General features: G+C 42.7%; 1 protein-coding gene across 1 annotated transcript; it reads right to left on the bottom strand.

Moving 5' to 3' along the window:
• Window positions 1–1,762: 1,762 nt before the first annotated feature.
• Rtcb (RNA 2',3'-cyclic phosphate and 5'-OH ligase) lies at window positions 1,763–22,755 on the bottom strand. The gene is made up of 12 exons (XM_031349574.1): window positions 22,543–22,755; window positions 21,017–21,095; window positions 18,680–18,747; window positions 16,639–16,738; window positions 14,556–14,712; window positions 12,009–12,165; window positions 11,060–11,219; window positions 8,785–8,960; window positions 8,177–8,365; window positions 7,308–7,418; window positions 4,856–4,975; window positions 1,763–2,252 (listed from the first exon to the last, which is right to left on the bottom strand). Exons 1-12 carry the CDS (start codon window positions 22,633–22,635, stop codon window positions 2,145–2,147), a joined length of 1,518 nt encoding a protein of 505 aa, XP_031205434.1. The 5' UTR covers window positions 22,636–22,755; the 3' UTR covers window positions 1,763–2,144.
• Between the last annotated feature and the right edge of the window lie 1,063 nt (window positions 22,756–23,818).

Below are 23,818 nucleotides of genomic sequence, written 5' to 3'. Positions count from 1 at the left end.
AGCAAGTCATGAGGAAGCAAGCCAGTCAGCAGCAACCCCCATGGCCTCTGCATCAGCTCCTGCCTGCAGGATTCTGCTGTTTGAGTTCCTGTCCTGACTTCCTCCAATGATGGATTGTGATCTGGAAGTATAAACTGAATAAACAAATCATTCCTTCCCAACTTGATTTTTGGTCATGGTGTTTTGTCACAGTAATAGAAATCCTAAGACATCCTTGTAAAATCAAAATAAAAAAGCAGATCACATACTCCAACATATAGTAGCATAGGCTATGCATTACCATTCCAAAAGGGAGCACAGTGAGGAAATGCTGGATTAAAAAAGACTGCAATCCAGTTGGGCAAACGCCAAATTCTGTATCTCTGTTTGATGTCAAAGCATTTTTCAGATCTTCCAACTCCTTTCGGGTTTGCTGACTGCAACACTCTTCCTCTTGGTCTGATTTCACTCCCTGTTGGCAGCTTTCTTTGTCAGGTATATACCATGACTCTGGCATCTCTACCATTTTGGGGTCTCCAAAACAATCCAGGTTTTACCCACAGTTTCTTTCTAGACCTTCATTGCAGGGACACCCCTAACACACGCCTGGCCTCAGCAGCTTTCATTAGCCATGGAGGGAGATTCCATAACCTTTCTTATATCCTTGACCCTAAAGCCAGAACCACATGGCCTAAGCTGCCAAGCTCTGTTGTTTGCTGGGGCTGGAATATACCCCCTTGTTGAAATACGTATTTATCAGTTTTCTGTTTTTCATAGTTTCTTTCACTGCATAAGCTTGGCTGTCCTAGAACTCATTCTGTAGACCAGGCTGGCCTCAAACTTAATCTGGCCTCTGCCTTCTGAGTGCTGTGACTAAAGGCGTGTATCACCACACCTGGCTGTGAGCTCTTTAATTCCTTTTCACAAATTGAAAGCTTAGCAGGTGGCATCATGCCCCAAGGTCACCACTCCTTTTATTCCATTTAACATTCTTAATCTATCTCCTTGATAACACAGGACTTTAGTTCTATGCATTTCCTGGTACCCCTGTTCTCCTCAAACTGTACAATTTCTATTTTTTTTCTTGCTCAGCTTGCATCTTTTCTTTATAGAGCTATCTTTATAAACACTAGGCTGTTCTTGAGATTTCCTCTCTCAATAAAATTAATCCAAAATTGTTCAATTTAATCTCGGGCATATTTTTCTGACAAGAGCAAAAAGCAACCACATTCTAACTGTCTCTAGGCCACAAAACAAATATTCTACTCTTTTAAAACCTCTTAAGGTGGGCCCCCACAGCTCAAGTCACCCTCAGAAACACTGTCTTCCGTGCTTCTACTAGTAGGTTCCATTAAGCCAAACTTAAAGCAGTCAACTGCTTTTGTAATTCAAAGTTCCCAAATCCACATTCCTCCAAACAAAAGCATGGTCAGGCCTGTCACAGAAATACCCCAGTCCTGGGTACCAACTTCTGGTTTCGTTAGGGTTTTATTGCTATGAAGAGACTCCATGACCACAGTAACCTCTTTTTTTTGGGACAGGCTTTCTCTGTGTAGCCTTGGCTGTCCTGGAACTCACTCTGTAGACTAGGCTGGCCTCAAACTCAGAAATCCACCTGCCTCTGCCTCCCAAGTGCTGGGATTAAAGTCGTGCCCTACCACGGCCCAGCTACTGTCTTGATTAACATACTTTGGGTGCTTGGTGCTCTCCATGGGAAGGGAATCTGAGTTTGCTTGTTGTAGAGGAGCTCAACAGATGAGCAGACAAAACTGACACAGGAAGAGAAGAAAGGAAACATTCAAAAATCTATTTACTAGAATGTTCTCCATGATACCTACTGGGCTACAAACAGAGCTTGATGTAAAGAAGTCCACTCTGGTGATTAGACTTGTACTTGAAGTAGGGCATTTCTTGACCCCTTCCCACACCCCAGTAGATAGTCACAAACCCCTGTGGGACAAAGGAAGAAGAGGCTCATTTGCCCTGCTCCAATCAGAGACATGTCTCTAGGAAGGCTATTTTCCAACCCTGTGACAGTAGCCTCTCCACCAGCCATTGTGGCATGCACAGCAACAGCTCTGCAATTCGGATCTTGTCAGGCCTTGAGTCTGATGTCTTAGGAATTTCAGTCCATGCGCACCTCAGAGACTCTGATAGTCTTGGATCTATCCTTTAATAACAGCAATTGGTCTCAGTTTAATGGCCTTCTTGCTGATCCCAGCATCATGGCAGGTGTTCACGACGTCTGTCACATTCTTATAGGACTCTGGAGCCTACAGGGAAGGAATTGAACACTATAAAATCCACCAAAAGGAAATCATACAAACTATTAAGCTTTATTGGAAATAAATACTCAGGTGCTATTTTTGCCCATTAAATTAGCAAGGATTAGCCCAGTGTGGTGGCTTACACCTTTAATCCCAGCACTTGGGAGGCAGAGGCAGGTGGATTTCTGAGTTTGAGGGCAGCCTGGTCTACAGAGTGAGTTCCAGGACAGCCAGGGCTACACAGAGAAACCCTGTCTTGAAAAACCAAACCAAACCAAACCAAAACCAAAACCAAACCAAAACAAAACAAAAAACAAAACAAAACAAAAAAAGAAATGGTAAGGATAAATGAGCTCAAACCCTCAAAATCTCAGAACAGCAGGAGTGGAGCCATTCCCTACCTGCCTCTGGAACATGTAACCATGACACCCCACTGAGGACTGGGTCACATAGCATAAACACCTGGAGTTCTTTTCTATGCTAGGGAGGTATCTAGACAGTTCCAAGCCTTCAGCCAATGACCTGCCTTTCCTGGGTATTCCTTCCCACAAAAGGTATTTAATCCCTGGTTCACCCAGAATAAAGGATATGCATTCACATCCACCATCAAATAAACCAGTATGAACAAGCAAGGATTGTCTCTTCAGTAAGGATCACAACAGGGAAGGCCTTCATCTTAAAATGAGCTGTGGGGGAAGGCCTTCTCTTCCTCCCCACGGGTGGTACACTCAGCCCTCACTCCCATACAGACCGAGGGTCTGCCTCTCCTCTACCCTGGGAAAAGGTAGACCCCTGGCCCTGTTCCTGACTCCCAGCAGTATATGGGTGTCCAGAGAGGAGACTGGGAACCACAGCATTTGTCCTGGACCCTGCTATGTCCCTACCAGCAGAGAGGAAGGACACAGCACACCAGGCCAGTGAGATGGCTCAGTGGGGAATGTGCAAGTCTGACAACCCAACTTTGATCCCTGGAACTCATTTAAGTACGAGAGATCTGCCTCCACTAAATTGTCTTCTGGCCCTTGTACATCCTTTTCCTTTAGTGTTTTCCACATCTTTTAAATAGCTACTACCTTTTAGACTGTGATTATTATTTTAGATTTACTTATTTTATGTGTAGGAGTGTTCTGTACGTTTTATGTCTCTGGTGCTTGCAGAGGGCAAAGTTAATTGAACTAGAGTTACAAATAGATGTGAAAAACCACGTGGCTGCTGGGAATTGAACCCAGGTCCTCTGAAAGAGCAACAAGTGCCCTTGACAGCTGAGTCATGGCTCCAGCTCCCAACCCCAAATTACTCCTCAAAACATGTAAAAATTAAGTTACAGTAAAAACAAAAACAAAACAACCCCCCCCAAAACCCAACCAAAAAACCCAACCAAGACTCAGTAATTCTACTTAAGACTTCAAATTATCAAAAGCTTCAAGAATGAATGTGCCTTTACAACACAATTTATAGCAGCAAAGAAAGAGAAGCTATATGAATGCCCACAATGGCCAGAAGCCAGGCCACCACCATCTGGTAGCACTGAATAAAGAGTGACCCCAAGAACTTTAGAAGGAGCTGCATTTTTAAAAGGACAAAGAAAAATTGACAACTTCAGCTTCAAACCAGCATCAGGGAAACACGGGGTAAGTGTTCTTCAAAGTGAGGCAGGGGTCAAAAAATTGGGTTTCTCTTAAGTTCATGTAGATCATTTAAATACAATTTTTCCTCTCTATAAACTAAACACAAATTGTTTCTCTCTAAACATGTCTCTCTCCTTTTCCAAATTTGTCCTAAGCTGAAATGTAAGCACATAACTGTGCGAAATCAAGGTCACAATGGGCCATCTTAAGCTACTTCTACTTATTTCTTAAGGTTTCACAATTGCAGGTGGTGTTAGCACACATCTTTAATCCTGAGGGAAAGACAGGCAATTCTCTGAGTCTGAGGCCAGCCTGGTCTACAGAGTGAGTTCTAGGACAGCCAGGGCTACACAGAAAAGAAAAAAAGAAAACAAAACAATTTTTTTTAAACCATTAAATTCTATTGCCTGTACATGTGGCTAATGGAGACAAATTTGAAAGAATAAGTTTTCTTCAACCATATGGGACTTAGGGATTAAATTCAGGTCACCATGCTGGTCCTTACAACCTACTTTTAAATATTATAATGTAGATATTAACTATATGAGCAGTAAAAATCATTTTAATAGACTTAGCTAGCAAGAGACTTAGTCTCTGAGTGAGGACAATATAAAATAAAATGAGATAAACCAAAATCAGAACCAGGAGTAGCAGTTCACACTTGTAATACTTACCTGAGGATTGTTTCAAGGCCAGAGAAGGCTAGAGTTGGCCTCCTCTGGGACAGTGAGTGGTGGGGGCATAATAAGGAGGAACTGCAAGGGTGAGGGTGAGTGGGCACAACAAAAACAAACTATATCTATGGATGGAATTCTCAAAACAGCAAAAAGTGAAACAACAAAATACAAAACTCCAAATGCCCAAATTGGTCATTGACAGACAACCTACCTTATTTCTGTAATACTAAAAACTCCAGTCTCTGCCCACAGGCATAAATCTTAAGGCTTTCTTTCTGTTAAATACTTTCAGGATGTCACTCACCTCTTCCATAACCAGCTTGGGGGAAGCAACCCGGATTGCGATTCCCATATCTGCCAGCTTGTCTAAGACATCTTGGAAATCTAAATTACGACGAGATTTTGCTCTGGACAAAGCACGGCCCTAGAATGAGAAAGGAGCAAGGACAGGAGTAAACCAGTTTATGCATTTAAAAATAAACTCCACTTGACTCCAGTAGTTGTTTAAGCCCTTGGAATTCTATGCCTTTTCCTTGATAATGAGATTCACCATCATCACACTCTACTATGTACTTGCTCATTTCCCCTTTCATGTTAGCGTGTGTACATGAGCACATGTATGTACATGAGCATGGCATGTGTGCAGAGCTCAGAAGTGGGCTCTCTCCTTCCACCTGGTTGAGGTGGGGTCTCCAGTTTCTGCTGCTGCTGTGAACCCCAGGATGCCTGGTGTGTAAGCTTCCGGGGACTCTAGTCTTCCCATCTTGCTGTAGGAGAGCTGCGCTGGAACTAGGATTATCAGGCTTGCAGCAAGAGCTTTACTCTCTGAACGATCTCACCTGCCTTACCTGCTCACTTCTGAGCTGAGTCTTGCTATGCTGCTGACAAGGTCCAGGCAGGCCCTGAGCTTGGACTTCTGCATCAACTTGAGTAGTTAAGATTATAGGCACACATCACTGTACAAGGCTTCTCTTCCTTTATCTTATACTAAAATCAAGCAACCAACCAAGCAACCAACATTTTCCTTTTATCTTATACTAAAACCACCCACCCACCCACCCACTTAACCTGACAAGCTATTGAGCTGGAGGTGGGTAAAGGTGCTTGCTGCTAAAACTGAACCCCCTTCCCAGAGTTTAATCTCTGGACCCCATAACACTGAAGGAGAGATCCCAAAGCTACAGAATTGTCCTGACTTCCATATATGCATGCTACGTCCTTATACCCCAAGCCCTTTGACACACCCACATACACCAAAGAAAAAAATAAAGTACACAAAATTTAAGAACAAACAAAATGATCTGGCCTATGGAATTAGTTCAGTTGATAAAGCACTTGTCAGGCAAGCATGAAACCCTGAATTTGGCTCTCACATAAAAGCTAGGAATGGCTATACAAGCCTGTCAGATCAGCACTGGGGAAGCTGAGACAGGAGGATGTCAAGGGCTTGCTAGCCAGCCAGTCTGGCTATCAGTGAGCATCAGCTTCAGTGAGAAACTCTGTTTGACAAAATAAGGTCAAGAGTGATAGAAGAAGACAGCCAGTGCTGGACTCTGGACCACACACCATCAACACACACACATACAAACCAACCTATCTTTTCTACTTTAAACTTAACATCTATGGTTTTTTTTTTTTTTGTTTGTTTTGTTTTTGTTCTTTTTCGAGACAGGGTTTCTCTGTATAGCCCTTGCTGTCCTGGAACTCACTCTGTAGACCAGGCTGGCCTCGAATTCAGAAATCCACCTGCCTCTGCCTCCCAAGTGCTGGGATTAAAGGTGTGCGTCACCACTGCCCAGCTACCTAAAGAATTTTGTATTTAAAGATTTATTTTGTATGCTTCTAAATACCACTGACTATACTTAAATATAAATGTTAATTTTTCATTATACACAGCTTTCTGTGATTTAAATGTTTCTCTACCTCAGCAATGACACTTTCAACTATATAACTGTCATGCGCAGCCCTGTGATTCTTAGGCTGTTCAGCAGCTTCCTGGCCTCCACCACTAGATACAGGTAACACCCTTCCAAACCCAAACCACGATCACTGATTATAAATCCTGATGCTCTCCATGCCTCTAGAGGAGTAGGGAGCTCACACTGTTAAGACTCAGTGGGTGACAGCTAGGAGGGCAGATAGCTGGCAATGAGGAGTGGTAAGAGGGGAAAAGCATGTTAAGATATATTTGAGAAGGTAATCTAGATGGATTTTATTTGCCATTCAAATGCTGACTAAGTAAGCACTTTGATAGCTTAGCCAGCCACCTGTACTGTAAGTAAATGTTTCCAAACACAGCAATGGCTATTTACATCACACTATGGTTCCTCCTGTCCTATAATGGCACAGCTTAACTACGGCAGGATGAATGTGTAGTTCCCAGAGCCTCCTGGCTCTCTACAGCTCATTGTAGGTCAGATAAGTGGTTTAGAAGATGTAAGGCAACACACAGAAACAGGCAAGAGCTGCTCTGGAAATAGTACATACCCCCAATCTGAAGTGGACTGTGGAAGAGAAAGGAACAACTAGACAAATGAATAGGTCCAATGGCTTGCTGACCAGTGAGGCGCAGCAATTACTTATGCCACTTATAAGCCAACTGCAATAAACTCAGCTACTTTAGCCATTGTCCAGTTTAGATGCAAGAAGTAGTCAGGACACACTCAAATCGCTCTAAACTTAATCAGGTATTCACCTGTCAAGATGCACAATAGCTAAACTGACAACATTTCTTAGCAAGTTTTCATTCTCCTTACCGCTCCATGACAGGTTGTTCCAAAGGTCTCAGTCATGCCTTGTTCAGTGCCAGTCAGAACATAACTACAGGTCCCCATGGTGCCACCAATAAGCACTGGTTGTCCAGTGAGCTGAGGGTACACAAAACCAACATTAAATTTTAGAAAGGTACATGCTTTTTATGCCCTGAAATTTCTTTCTTTCTTTCTTTTTTTTTTCGAGACAGGGTTTCTCTGTGTAGCCCTGGCTGTCCTGGAACTCACTCTGTAGACTAGGCTGGTCTCGAACTCAGAAATCCACCTGCCTCTGCCTCCCAAGTGCTGGGATTAAAGGCGTGTGCCACCACCGTCTGGCTTTGCCTGAAATTTCTTGTGTTGTAGAATCACAGAAGAAACCTAAACCTCTACACTCAATGCTCTTGTAACTATAATAAGGCATTACTTGGGATGTCTGGTTCCTTGGGAAAAGGAAGAGAAGGAAGCTATAAAGGCCTGCAACAGGCAGAATGTAGTACAGGAAGTAATTAAATTGGAGAGATGTGTGGTTAGGATTTTCATCCATGCAAGGCCCTCTCTGGACTTCTGTTTCCTCATCTGCAAAACCATGAGAGTAAGGGGAAGAAACAGTGCAATTTAACCTTTGTCTGCCTTACGATGACCTCCAGGCCACACTTAGCTCAGGGGAGTAAAACATACCTAGGCAGCATTAAGATAGCACTCCCTATGGGTTGGGGCGTCCCTGGTGCAGAGACTAGGAACCATTGCTGTCATAGGGGACAGGAGATTTTCTTTACACTTGTTTTCCTGCTTTACTGAACCGGTGTCTAGAATTTTCTATTCCTGACTTCACTGCTCAAACACTGCTCAAACACGAACGCAGGGTCACATACTTGGTAATCCACAGCAATGAGGGGGTGGTGAGGAGGGAAAGCACGGGTGGATCCCTTCCTGTGCACCAGCAGTGTCCGCTCCTTTCCATCTACCACGTGCTGCTCCACTTTGGCGATATTATGAGAAACATCATAAATCACATGCAGGTCCAGGTCGTCAGGGGTTGTGTTGAAGACTTTGGCAAAAGCCTAGAAGGAAAGTTTCCATTACAAGCAGCCAGTTCTAGCTTTTGAGAATATATTTTACTGCTTTCAGCTAGTGACTGGTGGACTTCAGAGTTCTAAAATAGCAGTCACTAATCTTCATATGAAGCACAGAGACTGCCCTTTAGACCACAGTGCTTGCTATAGAATCCACCTCAGGCAGACAGGCTGCTTACTGCTCTGGATCTTGCCTGCAGAGACAATTCTTGCTGAGCTTTCTCAATCACAGAAAATGACATTTCCAATCTTGCTGAGGCTCAAGGCAAAATCAGGTCTTTCTGGCTGTACTCTCCTGGCCGAAAACACTAAAACCCTAAGAGACTTCCCTAGCATCTAGAATGCACATTTCTAAAACCAACCATGTTTAACTTCCTGACTAACTCAAGAGAGCAGTTTTACTTTACCTGCCGGGTTAAGAAGGTCATAGAGGAGCGGTTAACCCAGGCATAGTTTCCAGCTGCAGCCATCCCCTTTAGATAGTCTTGTCCCTCTGGGGATGCAATCCGAGCGCATGCCAACTGCCGGTCATTGACTATAATCTTGTCTCTCTTCATGGCCTTTTCCATGGCTACCAGTGCATCTGCAACAGAACCATAGGTCAGACCAGGTAGGTTTCTCTTAAATAAATTATTCAGATTTACTGTAGAAAGAAGTGAACGTTCAAATTCCAAACAAAACCCTATGTTCATCTATTTGCTCAGTTAATAGATATATTAGATATATTTGGGGTTGGAAAGATAGCTCAGCAGTTAATAGCGCTGGATGCTCTTTGCAGATGGCTTGGGTTCATCACATGGTGGCTCATGCTTGTCTGTTTACTCCAGTTCCAGGGGATCTAAACCCCCCACTGGCCTCCATGGGCACTGTATACATGCTGCACACAGACACAAGCAGGCACACACACACATAAATAATACTTTTAAAGTACTTTTTATAAAAAGGTGCTTACTAGCCGGGCGGTGGTGATGCACGCCTTTAATCCCAGCACTTGGGAGGCAGAGGCAGGCGGATTTCTGAGTTCGAGGCCAGCCTGGTCTACAGAGTGAGTTCCAGGACAGCCAGGGCTATACAGAGAAACCCTGTCTCGAAAAACCAAAAAAAAAAAAAAAAAAAGGTGCTTACTGACAATCTTCTGAGTACAGTGACATGTCTATGTGAGACACACAGAGTACTTGCCTTTAGAAGTGTGAACTGGGATGTGTACAACAGCAACACAGCTTTAGCCACTCCCTTCCCAGCATGTGAGGGAATGAGCATATATTCTGTTACCATCATGGTTTTTAAATAAATTTAAAGGTGTGCGCCACCACCGCCCGACCCATATTTATAATTTTTAAATGTGTATACTATTTCACACCTCACTAATCCCTATAAATCACTTATTTCCCTACTCCTTGCTTCTGTTCTTGCTACCTGTTTTGTGAATGTCTACTATGTTTTACTATTAAAACCCAATAGTCTAGCTTTGAGTCTTGCCTATGAAGCTATCTCTAAATATTTTTCAAACACATTAGATTTATGCTGCCTTTCTAACAATTTTTATCTGTGGTAGTTGTGGTGATCTGAATAATGAATGGCCCAGGGAGTGGCACTATTAGGAGGCGTGGCCTTGTTTGTAGTAAGTATGCCATAGTGGGGATAGACTTTGAGACCTTCTTTCTCCTAGCCACATGGGAACCAGTCTCCTATTGTTTGCCTTTGGAAAAAGATTTAGAATGCTCAGCTCCTCCAGGGCCCTGCCTGCCTGGATACTGCCATGCTTTCCACCATGATAACAGACTGAACCTCTGAACCTGTAAGCCAGCCCCAATGAAATGCTGTCCTTTATAGGAGTTATCTTGGTCACAGTGTCTCTTCACAGCAATGGAAACCCTAACTAAGACAGCGGTGGTGGAGGGTTTGGATGAGTGTTCATGTGGATGCCCACGGTCAATCTTGAGTGTTGTTCCTTGGGTGTCTTGTTTTTTTGAGCAAGGGTCTCTTGCTGGCCTAGAGTTCTATGCATCAGCTAGTCTCTGCTTCCCCAGCACTATGATTACAAGTATGCACCACTGTGCCTAGCATTTTTTTCTGTAGGGTTGAGGGACCTTCTATCACCAGGCTCGCACATTACTAGGCTTCTTTCCAACTCCCTTCTTTTTCTTTTTTCTTTTTCTTTCTTTCTTTTTTTTTTTTTGAAAGATTTATTTATTATATGTAAGTACACTGTAGCTGTCTTCAGACACACCAGAAGAGGGTATCAGATCTCATTACGGATGGTTGTGAGCCACCATGTGGTTGCTGGGATTTGAACTCAGGACCTTCTGAAGAGCAGTCAGTGTTCTTAACCACTGAGCCATCTCTCCAGCCTCACTCCCAATGGTTTCTAAGTGCCACATGCAGTTACATGCTTTGTATACATTATTTTACTAACTTTCCACAATATTAGATGAAGTCATGGCACCCATGCAGTTGCATGCTTTGTATACATTATTTTACTAACCTTCCATAATACTAGAGCAAGTAATGATACCCATTTTTTTTTCAGATGAAAAAGTTCAAGGTCAATGAGGAAATTTTTCAGGGTCATTAAGTTCAGAAAGTCACAAGTTAAAAACCCATTGAGCTATGGCTCAATTAGCTCTCTTGTCTTGTTCCTCCTAAAGCATATATTTTAGTTCCAAGTAAAAATTCTTGTACCTGTGGCTACTTGGTGGCCCAAGCCTCTGCTTCCGCTGTGGATCATCACACACACCTGTCCTTTATGGTCAATGCCCATTTTCTTGGCGGCATATTCATTGAAAATCTCATCTACAACCTGGATTTCTGCATAGTGGTTGCCTGCTCCCAGGGTCCCCAACTGTAAATACAAGAATGTCTGATTAAACAGTTTCTATTCTAGTTAAAAGTAAACAAACATACATACATATATTTTAAAAGCAAAGAGGTGAAACCAAAGCAACAACAAAATAGCCATACAGTGTCTCATGTAATGAAAAAATTCTAAATTTATTACATTTCCAAAATAACATGGACTGCTCTGGAGGTCTAAAATATCATATGCTTTAAGTATTCTATACAGAAGTTTTAAGTACCACTGAGATGGGCCACATTCCAGGAAGAATGATGATTCTCAGATAAGTCCCAGGTTGAAATGATTTTTGATACATCATTTTTCATGTTAGGTACCAGGAAACACTTACCAAATCATAGAGAGTGTTTTATGACTCCTTTGCATGTGTGGGCATGTGTGCATCAGCATGCATGGAGAGGCCAGGGCTCACACTCTGGAGTCAGTTCTCTCTCTCCACCGTTACAAGTGTTGTGGAGACTGAGCTTAGCTGTGAGGCTTGTATTCCCACCCACCTAGTATCTTACCACCTCCATCCTTTTCAAACCATTTTTTGAAATCTAAATTATGACACTTTGTAAACCTCATAATCATATCCCACTTTTCTACAATCCACTTGTAACTCAGAGTTCTTTATGAATATCTGAAAGCTCTGCATAACCTTTCAGAAAAATGATTCATAAGCAAACAGATTTAGGTTCTTTTTGATGTACTATAAAAAAAATCTCCAAGAATAACCTTTTTGTTAAATAGAAGGTACAGATTTCTTTCCTCTACTGACCCTGCACAGAGAGTTACCTGAGGAAGGCCCCTTTTCTTTGCCCTGGGTGAGACCTTATTGGGGTCGGCTTGCAGCATCCTTCCATACTCCTCACAGTGCTCCTTGTCTTCAGCCCAGGCATAGCCTTCTCTCAGGGACCAGTCCACCCCCATCTCCAATGCTTCTTCCAAGTCTCTGGGGTGAGAAAGGAAACGCAAGTCACTCCATAGTAAAGGACAGTAAAACTTAGGAAGAAACACATCTCAAAGAGCACAGGAGTATGTGACAATTACTACTTCTTGTGTACCAGGTTTTGTTCTGGAGATCAAGCCCTCAAAGTTGTTTTTTTTTTTTTTTTGAGGAAAAGCAGTCACATTGTTACCATTTAAAATTGTGACAGTATCATTATAATAATTACAGTTCCACTTATTTTCATAGTCTGTTGCACTTAAAAACAGGTTCTCATGTAGTTCAGGCTGGCCTTGAACTCACTGTGGCCATGGATGATCTTAACTTTAAATACTTCTGCCTCTCTCTCAAGTATACCACTATGCTTAGTTTTTGTGCACACTGGTAAATACTCTACCAACTGAGCTGTATCAGCAGTCCCTGTGATACACTTTTTAATTATTATTTTTTATATTACATTTGTGCCTCCAATTCTGAGTTTCCTGGGGGCAATTACATATCCAAATAAAAGCTATAATCTTAATCAGATATTACTATCTATCTCAATTTTATAATGTCTTTATTAATAAATTACGAAAAAATTAGCCAAAAAATGAAGGTATTTGAATTTCCTCAAGTAACACAGGTTCCATTTTAAGGTTTATTTCACCAACCCTTTGTGTGGCTTTACTGCACCTGCACTCTGAAGCCGAAGGGCACAAACACTAAACGCTTACAAGATGCTTTCATCTTCGCCCACGTTCCAGGCTTCTCAAGCACAGCCAGAGGAGATTTCAGCTTTAAAACTCCCTTTTCAGTACCCTAAGTGACAATCCTTTACAAACAAGATGAATTAGGACAAGATTTCTACCTGAAGTATTGTAAAGATGCTTCATGCTACTCACTGTTACATGTATGCTTTCCATGGTGGAGCAGCACGGGCGTCAAATGAAAACAAAGGATAAGCACCTTCTGAAATAATTTTCCCTTAACTGCTGTTCTTTTCTTTTTTTGTGCGAGTGTATAATAGGTAGCAGTTAAGAGCATTTCTGCATTACTAATGTATAAAACTTAGAATGCAAAGTTCATACAGTACAGATATCAAAGGAACATCTTTGACTCATAAGCACAAGGTATTTGTGGTGTATGGTATACAGTATACCACAAGTTACACATGCAGTCCTAGTATTTGGAAGGCTAAGACTGGGGCCCCTAAGTTCAAGGCCAGCCTGACTACATAGCAGGTTTGAGGTAGCGAATCCTTTGCCAAGTGTACAGTGTGGTGTTGTGCATGAGCAGTGAATAGCACTGTCCACAGGTACCTGAGAGAACACTTTAGCCTTGTGTTACTGAACTACTGCACATATTCAGTAGGATGATTCAAAAGGAAGATGGAGACGAATGGGTTTACTGAATGGTACTCAGAACACAGCCTGTCTCAAAGGCAGAGATCTTGGTCTGAAGCTGACATCACTACTGCTTCTTTCACTCGCTTAGCTTTCTTCTAGCAGTGGTCATCATCTGGACAAAACATCAGGCACGGTGCCTTATGCTTAATGTGCTCTTATTTTAAAATATACGACATCAAAGATGGATTTTTTTTTTTTTTTTTTTTTTTGGTTCTTTGAGACAGGGGTTCTCTGTATAGCCCTGGCTGTCCTGGAGCTCACTTTTATAGACCAGGCTGGCTTGGAACTCAGAAATCTGCCTGCCTCTGCCTCCCAAGTGCTGGGATTAAAGGCGTGCGCCACCACCACCGGCTGGATTTTTTTTCTTAATTAGTCAATTTTTATGTACGTGGCAGTTTTGCCTGACCATTTGTCTGTGCACCATGTACATGCAGTATCCACACAGTGAGAACAGAATGTCAGATCCCCTGGGGCTAGCTAGAGTTAGAGATGGTTGTGAGCTGTGATATAGGTGCTGGGAACAGAACCTTGGGCTTCTGGAAGAGCAGCCAGTGGTCTTAACCACTGAGTCATCTTTCTAGGCGCATGCCTTTTCTTTTTACTTTTAAGACTTTACATGCTGCCTAGGGTGGCTTTGAACTACTCTTGAGTTAAAATGATCGTACCATGTCAGTCTCCTCAGAGGCTGGGATTACAGGTGTATTCCAATAAGTATAGTTCAAGGTCTGTTCTAATGAACATGGGCTGGGACAGATACTTTAAAAAGCAATTAATTTGCACTTTTTTTTTTCTTCGAGTCAAGGTTTCTCTATATAGCCCTGGTTGTCCTGGAACTCAGAAATCCGCCTGCCTCTGCCTCCCAAGTGCTAGGACTAAAGGTGTGCGCCACCACTGCCTGGCTAATTTGCACTTTTTAAAGGTGTGACTGAGAAATGTCTAAATTGGAAGCAAAGCCTACAGCATGTGGTTTCCCCCTCCCTTTTCGTTTCCTAGAACTGGTGCTCTTACTTGGCATTCATTGGAATGACACCTTTTGATCCCACACCAACAGGGATGTGGTCAAACATAGCCTGGGCAAGTTGTTCCTTCACAGGCTGTACATCGCTCTCATCTAAATTGGTTCTTAGCAAGCGGACACCACAGTTAATATCAAATCCGACACCACCTACAACATACAGAAGTCAAATATTAGCAAAATCAGATAGAGCATTACTTGAAGTTTCTTAGTATTAATACAGAGTTAAAAGGACACTCATTGTTTCAAAGACAAGCATGATTTAATGTAGGCTTAAAAGTGGCCCTCTACTGAGTCAAGTCTGCCAACATTAAAATCATGCAAGTATCACACCCACTAAGGTATCTCGCCAACAGTGGGGAATATGGCACACAAATGAGGAGTAACATGTCTCCCTGTATCTGTCTCACATCAGGCTCTGAGGAATTCTGTTAGTCTTCTCAGATAGACAACCTCTGGCTTTGGTGACCTTCCGTTCTGTGTATCATCATTATTTTTCCTAATGATTTCCAATTTTTTTGCCTTTTCTAGTCTAAATTGTTGTTCTTTCTTCAACTTTTTAAGACATTCCAGAAGGCTAGAGAAATGGTTCAGTGTTTAAGAGCAGAGTACTGGTTATTCTTCCAGAGGCCCAAGTTTGATTCCTAACACCTACAAGGTAGCTTGTAACCTCACTGTCCCAAGGGATCTGTTATGTCCTCTTTGGTCTTCCCAGGCACTAGGCACACACATGGTGGTGCACAGACATATATACAGGTGAAACAGCATATACATTAAATAAATATGATTTTTAAAAAAGATATTTCCATCCTTCTTTCCTAATCTGAACATTTGGGGCTATAGTATATTTGCATCCAAGAATGGGATTAACAGTAATTGAAAGGTTTTTTTTGTTTGTTTGTTTGTTTTTGTTTTTCGAGACAGGGTTTCTCTGTATAGCCCTGGCTATCCTGGAACTCACTCTGTACACCAGGCTGGCCTCAAACTCAGAAATCTGCCTGCCTCTGTCTCCCAAGTGCTGGGGTTAAAGGCATGCGCCACCACTGCTCGGCATAATTGAAAGTTCTTATATTTAAGTATTTCTGAAAAACGATGTCTTCCCGCTTTATTGAGATGGCAAGGAACAACTTTTATATGAAGTATTATGTGTACACACCATGAAATGATCACACAATTAAGCTAGTTAACATATCTATCACTCATGCAATAACACTTTTTCCCTGGGGAGAGAACTCAAGATGAGATGTCTTAGCAGATCTCAAGCACACAGTATGTCACTGTTTCTATAACCCATCGTACTGTACATTAGGTCTCCAGGACTGTAATTTACTTTAATCTGTAATCTGAATCCTTTAGCCAACATCTCCCAAATCATGACTCTCCACCCTCCCTCTACTCTGACAACCACTATTCCCTATGTGAGTGAGCTGCACTATTTGTCATTCTTTGTGTATGTTATTTTGCTCATAGGTTCACCTATGCAAAAATGGGCAGGATCTCCTTTCTTCAAGCCTCTACCTATTCATCCCTTAACCAACATTTGGGTTGTTTCTCTAGCTTGTCTATTGTGAATTAATGGTACTGTAAACATACTAATGCAGATATCACTTTGAAATAATGATTTCAGTTCCTCTAGATATATACCTAGAAAAGACATGGCTGAGTCATATAAAGTTTTAGTTTTTAACTTTTTAAAAGAATTTCCATGAACCGTTCTCTGCAATGGCTTCATCAATCCAGTCTCACCAACAGTGTGCATCTCCCTTTCTCAACATCCTCTTTTGTCTGTGGTATACACAGGTATGCACTCACCCAGGTGTGCACACAGGGAAGCCAGAGAAGGGTTTCTTTTGTAGCCAGTGTCTGATATTGGCTGACATCTGACAAAAGTCTCCCAAGTTTTCAGTAAGTGGTTTGACTGCTATTTTAACAGCCCAATGTCCATAACCAAGTTTAATATGGAAAAAAGGCCTCAAGAACACAATAAGACTGAGAAATGCACACAAACTCACTGTCTCAGAAAGACCATGCAACAGAGAGCCACACCGTAACAGCACAAGGCGACAGGGACCTTACCTGGGGATACAACTGCCTCAGGGTCATTCATATCAAAGGCAGCCATGTTCCCTATGGCAAACCCATAGCCTGAATGGACATCAGGAAGCCCAATAGACCGCTGGAAGAGAAAGAGACATGAAGCACAGCCATTGCACTCTGCACCCTAGCTGCCTGAACAACATGAGTGCCTCACTGATGGGACTCTGCCGTGGTGGGGCCCATGGAGACCCCTTCCCATCTGTCAAGGACCAGTGGTAAATTGGGTGGCCTCTCTGCTTAGCACCTAATCGACTGTGCTACATGCTCTCCTTGAATTCTATGTTGTTTATATGCATAGCAAAATTTAGATTCACTTTGTCAGTCACGGGCAAAAAGCCCCGTGGACGATTCTGTTTTCCTCAATACTCTTTTGAGGGATAAAACCCTTCTCTCCTCTCTCAATTTCTGTCAATCCTCCAAATGTGACCATTAATCCTGGGTATTTTGGTACAGGTCTGGGTCAGTTATGGAGAACAGTGAGTCCTGTTTGCATAACTGTTCTGAGTAAGATATGTCTGATCTATGGAGACTTAGGGAAGTTATATCTGATCAATAGAGACTTGAAAATGGTTCTTAGAAAGGTGGTATCAAGAACTGATAGGTGCACATTGGGAAAGATTTCTTGGTACAATGAACATGTCTTTATCTGCAATTTAAAAAATATCATGACAGAGGGGTGCTATTTGATGATTGGACTTATACCCACAAATGTTTAATCTGTCTCTGGCCTTTCGTAACTATGTAACCACATTTGCTACGAGCTGGGAATGTGCTCATGTCTACAGGACATGCCTGGCTAGACATCTATTTTTGGCTTGCTATAATTGTGCTTTGTAGTGCAAAATAAGGTTGGGGGTGACTGACCCAGCGGGAGGGGAGAAGGAGGAATGGAAACTACTGGAGGCCTTTTGTAATAATAGAGCTTTTATAATGCTGATGTTATGATTTCTTTTAATAAACTAACCAATGATGTCACTGCTCAGGCAAGCAGTACTGCAATTATACAAATAAAGATGGCTTGAACTATTCAGGGCCACTTGTTTGAAAGTCAACAGGTGATCAATATCATCATTCTTGCTGACATTCTTTCCCCATCTCAGGATCTGGACCTTGCAGCTGGAGCTAGTCTCCGGCAATTCTGAGTCTCTATTGGTACGCCATTCATCTACAGACTCCTCCTAGTCACAAAGCTGAATACAGCCAAGGACATCTTTTCATGAAGTCTGACTACCAACAGAAAAGCTTCGGAGTAGCATGCTGTAGGAGAATCACACATTAAGTAAACGTGCTGCTACCTTTTGAAATTGACTTAAGACACTGGCAAACTGTGGTTTTGCCAGTGTTTATCTATAGATCATGAGGAATCTCACAAATGAAATGTATTTGATAACATTAATACAGCATATTTCATACATCTGCAGCAGAGTGAAGGATGGCATGCCAAACAGAAAAGAGGTCAAATAAGGTGAGGACAACAAGCCACATCTTTTATCAGCAACCAACCCCACCCCCTCCAGTACACAGCATTGTAAGTAGCATTAAGAAGCCTCATGAAAGTCTGGTAAATGGACCCATTCTCAACACTCTCCTCTGAAGGTGAAGTCTGAAGCTACAGTAGTGGAGGCCCATTTGCAACATCCACTTCCACACTATTTACTGTCATTGCTCCAGCAGTGCTAGATAGCCAGATAGGTGGTCCTTTCTCTCTCTGTTTGGTTCAAGTCACTCTCTCTTCATCTCCTCCCCAATTGTACAGAGCCACAGTAGAAACCAGAAAGGTGTACCGGGGAGGGAATGATGACCCACAATGACAAGATTTAAATCTTGCCATAAAGATTCACAAATGCTTAGTTAGATTCTAGAGACTAAGAGGCCATCTGGATTCAGTTCTTACTCCAAGGGTTACTGCTATGGTCAAAGGTCACAGTCTAAATGGTATCAGTGTCAATTAGGTGGAGCCTTTCATTCTTTCAATAAACTTCCGGCAATATAAATGATTAAAGTTTTGACTCTGACTCACATGAACTATTCCAGGCAGGGCTGCCACGTTGCCAATCTGCTTCATGGCTGGCAGAAAGCCACCAACACCTGGGGAAAAAAACCCTCAGTCTTAAAAAATGACACATTTGATTTTCAACATTAGTTACATACATGAAGAGGCAGTAGCTATGGTTATTGAGTGGAGAAGGATGGTTGAAATGGAAGTGGGGAGAGAACTTCAAGACAAAAGCACATTCACAGGAAGGACAGGACAGTTCAACATGCCTGCCAGCGCTCTGTGTGCCTAAGAAGTTGGCTTGCAAATGGAGTAGGGACCAGAAACATTAAATCTTAACCTTTATGTTGCCAGTATAAATGTACTCTTTCGGGCTGGAGAGATTGCTCAGCGGTTAAGAGCACTGACTGCTCTTCCAGAGGTCCTGAGTTCAATTCAGAGCCACTATATAGTGGTTCACAACCATCTGTAATGGGTTCTGATGCCCTCTTCAGGTCTATCTGAAGACAGCTACAGTGTATTCACATATATAAAATAAATAAATCTTAAAAAAAAAAAGCACTCTTTCAGTAACTCATACTAGCTATTAAAAACATTAACAGCGGGGCTGGAGAGGCTGCTTAATGGTTAAGTGTACTGGTTGCTTTTACAGAGGATCCACGTTCAGGTCTCAGCATCCACATGGCACCTCACAGCCATCTCTAACCATCTCTAACTCCAGTTTCAAAACAAAACTACACCAAATCAGCAGTGGTGTTAATCTAAGTGACAAAGAGGGGCAAAGGGGAAGAGCCAGGGAACCCAAACAATGGCTTGAGTCAGGGCAGATGGAGGGCGAGTCCAGCTTTCCCAATCACTTGCAGTTTCTTTTTTAAAAAAATAATGTATGTGCATGTATGTGGAGGCCACAGATAAACAGTCTTCCCTAGAATCTACTCACAGTATGTGTGTGTACATAGGGAGGTCGGAGGATAGCTTTGCGGAGCTGGATTTATCCTCCTGTCTTCACATGTGTTCTAAGAACTGCACCCATGTCTCGAGACTTGTATAACAAGTACTTTTTTCTTTAAGCCATTTCTCTAGCTCTCCACCTTATTTTTTTGAGACAGGGTCTCTTACTGAATCTGGGCCTCAATTATCGATTAGATTGACTGACCAGCAAGCTCTGGAGATCTGCCTGGTCTCCCTTCCCCACCAAGTGCTGAGATTACAGAGGTGCCCTTGAACCTGGCTTTCACATGGGTGCTAGGGATCCCAAATCAGGTCTTCATGTTTATACAACTGGCACTCTACTCACTGGGCCACAGACAAAGCCTTCAGCAGTGCCACTTAACACAAGTGAACATATTCAAGCAAGTAAGAAAGGATTTATTTTGCTAATCTAAAAATGAAAAGGGCCAAAAGATTCTATTCCACTACCACTTTAGAGCACTACACCTTCATCTCTAAGCTGACTTGCAGCCATGTGAATTAGGTATCAATCCTGATGTTCACTAAAGCTAGTATACCAGTTAAGACTACTGGTTTTGCTTTTGCCCAGTCTGCTGTGGAATCTGAGTAGCCTGTGATCTTGGTCTGACTGAGATGCTTCAAAGGCTTGTTAAGAATGCGTGGGTCCCCATGGAGCCTTACTATACACAGGTTTACCAGGAAGTCTGGGTAAAATGGGGTCAATGAGCTTCATCCTTTATGAAACCAGACTGCTGATAAAGAAGTAAAGCTCTGAAAGGCTCTAGTCCTGCAACTGCCCCTGGCCATCACTAACTACTCTCTGATTCCACTCAAGAGGAATCGTGCTAACCCAGCTAAACCTAAGCAAGCTGTGTTAAATGGGAACATTGCTGAACACTTACCTAAGTACCCTTTACAGTGTGGCATAATAAATGTATCTGAGAAGTGCCCTCCCCCCCAAAAAAGAAAAGAGTACTGGTTTGAAAATTAGGCACTTTAAGATTTGAATTCTGGCTCTGTCACTATGAAGCTATGACCAAGGACAAGTTAAAATTCACTTAAACTCACTGCATTTTGGAATTCTACAAAAGACAGACAATATCTTCCTTTTTAGTTATTACAAACATGACATGGAAAATCAGTATAGAGTATCTAATGAGGTGCCTGACACACAGTGAGTGCAGGATGAACAGCAGCGCTGACTATTAATGTGTGCAGTTATCTGAAAACAAGCCCTGAGCTCCACATCTTTATACAAGAGCATGCCCCAACATATAATCATAAATAAATAGGTGCTTTGATTCAAGTCTAGATCATTCCTTAAAAATATTTCACGCTGGTTAAGTTCCTCTTTATTCAGGGAATGGAAAGGTTCTACCTGTACCATACACGAACCTCTAGCATACTTACCGCCACCCCGACAGGCATTCCTTAATTCCTCAAACATTAGTTTTTCCAGAGCATCATTCACATAAAACACTCCTTCAACCTGATACAAAAGAAAAGCAAAACACGCTGTCTGAACCCAAGTTCCCCACTGGGCAGGAAGTATATACTATACACAGTGTAGTGCTCCATTCTGCATAAAGCTACCACATTACTTCTTTTAAGAGAAAAACTTCCAATCATGAACTGAAAGGATCTTAGAGCATTTTAGACCAGGGCTTAAATTGGGAATGTCCAACCAGTAAAATCTAATCAACTATCTTCAAATCAGAAAAACTGCTCACAAATTTCTGAGGAGATATGTCTACCATGATTTTGCTATGTGTTATAAAAACATATAATCCTATGCATTATATATGGATATAATGTACAATTTTCATGTGTCACTTAAAAAATTAGTAAGTGACTCTACTAACCAACCTTCCCTTCTTCCACACAACAATGGAAAATATTGCTTCACTGCTGTGGACTTTTTTCCTCCCTAGTACCTTGCAAAGTGGCGAAAAAGGAAGTTTTGTGTGTGTTTGCTTTTTAAGACAGGGTTTCTCTGTGTAACAAGTCCTGAACTCATTTTGCAGACCAGGCTGACCTCGAACTCAGAGATCTGCTTACCTCTGCCTCCCAAGTACTGGGATTAAAGGCATGTATTACCACTTCTGGCAAAATTTTGTGTTTTTTGAGAGTGTCTTACTTAAAGCTGCTCTAGTTGGCTTCTTATAATAATAAGCTTAGAATAAACTGTCCTCTCACCATTTCCCAGCCTCCACGATTATGGGCCCGAGCCACCAAGCCTATCAGAAACTTTTTACTAAGACAAAGGACTGCAAACCTTTATTGCATTCTCATGGCATTTAAGAGACTGTGCCACTTAACACATGTGCCACAACCTCACAAGTGTTTTCTTCCTCTACTTTTAACGGAACTTTTGAGTATAAACAGCTGTAGAGACAGCAGGCCCAGGGCTTCAGGTCCTGGTCTCTGGCTCCCAAGTCTTCAGCTGAAACACACCGTCAAGGCTGAGAAAGAGAAGTGGACTGGACATGAAGTCAAGGCTGTCTTCCTGGATGGGTACAGATAGGTCACTCACCAACTGATCTTAGGGCTCCTTCGCGAAGAGCATATTAAGAGCCTGAATGTCATTACGTTAAAAGCCAGTTAAGTTTGGAGAATGCCATCTGTAAACGTTATCTAAATAACTACCATGACTCAAGAGGAACGGAGTTCCAGGCCAGCGGTGCCAACTTGGAAAAGTCCACAGAAATCTCGGAAGACGAACAATCGTGTCTGACCGTGCGTGCGGAAAACACGCGTGAGCACCCCCGCGGCGTCTGTCCTCGCGTGTGTGGACCTGGCGCGTGGGGTCTGTGGCCCGGAGGTGGGGAGGGAGACCTGGAACCCTGCAGGGGTCGGCCCGCCCGCCGCTGGGCGGAGGAGGCCGGTTCGCGGCGGAGTCGCGGCCTGCAGCTCCGAAGGCCGCTGCCCCCACTCACCTGCATGTTGGGCACAAAGCCCTTCTTGATCCTCCAGCAGTTTTTATTGATCTTGTCCAAGAACTGGAGCTCATCATTGTAGTTACGACTCATAGTGGCAACGAGGCTAGCGATACCTCCCGGCTACCCTTAGAAATAGAAGCCACCTCGCAGTCCACCCGCTCAGCGCAACGCTGCCTCTCAGGGCGCAGGCGCGACCGGCTCCGCCCCGAGGGAAGACGGCAAGCGCCGAGGCTCAAAACTCGACGGGCGAGTCGCGTTCCTCTCGTTACAATGGGCTACTAGTCTTTTTTTCTCTTAGGTTTTTTCTTTCTCTCTTTCCTTCTTTTCTTCTTTCTTTCTTTCTTTCTTTCCTTCTTTCCTTCCTTCCTTCCTTCCTTCCTTCCTTCCTTCCTTCCTTCCTTCCTTCCTTCCTTCCTTCCTTCCTTCCTCCCTTCCTCTCTCCCTCTCTCCCTCTCTCCCTCTCTCTCCCTCCCATCCCTTCCTTTCTCTCACTCTCCTTCCCTCTTTCCCTCCCTTTCTCTTTCTCTCTCTTCCACCCTCTCTCTCTCCCTTCCATCTTTCCTTCCTTCCTTTCCTTTCTCCCTCCTTCTTTCTTTCTTTCTTTCTTTCTTTCTTTCTTTCTTTCTTTCCTTTTTCCCTTTCTTTCTTTCTTTCTTTCTTTTTGGTATGGTCTCGCTATTTATAACCTTGGTGAACCTGGAACTCATTATGTATACAGGTTGGTCTCGAACTCTCAGAGATACACTTGCCAATGTCTCCTGACTGCTGCTATTTAAGACATGCTGCTTGGGAATGTTTTTTGAGCAGCTCCTGAAAACTCTTCTCTCCGGATCAGGTTAACTGCTACATAGAATATATAGTTTGGAGTTCATGCCCCCATTAATGAGACAGCCAAGCAAGATAAAATCCTAATGAGCGACACATTTGACGTTTGTAATGTATCAAGAATGAAATTAAGGAAATACAACAAGCATTCTTCATTACAAAAAGAGCATCCCAAAGAAGCATACTATGACTGTGTATCATTTCTTTCTACAAATGCTTGTGAAGGAAATCTGCTCTGGCCAGCAATGCCCTGCAAAGATGAGTAAATTCCAGTTGCTGGGGATCACTGTGTTTGGTAGCCCAGCTTTGTTTGGAGTGTATCCTGTGATTGTACCTTTAAACTCGGTTGACTCTTGCTCTTGAGATAAGAGAGTGTGCAGTGATTTGCAGGGTAGTCCTACTCTGTGAAGAACACCACCATAGCAATCAGGAAGACTTGGGCTCAGTT

Source organism: Mastomys coucha, unplaced genomic scaffold (assembly GCF_008632895.1).
Source record: "Mastomys coucha isolate ucsf_1 unplaced genomic scaffold, UCSF_Mcou_1 pScaffold4, whole genome shotgun sequence".
Taxonomy (NCBI): domain Eukaryota; kingdom Metazoa; phylum Chordata; class Mammalia; order Rodentia; family Muridae; genus Mastomys; species Mastomys coucha.
Note: the sequence above shows the minus strand (reverse complement) of the source record. Positions and strands in the feature narration are given on the sequence as shown.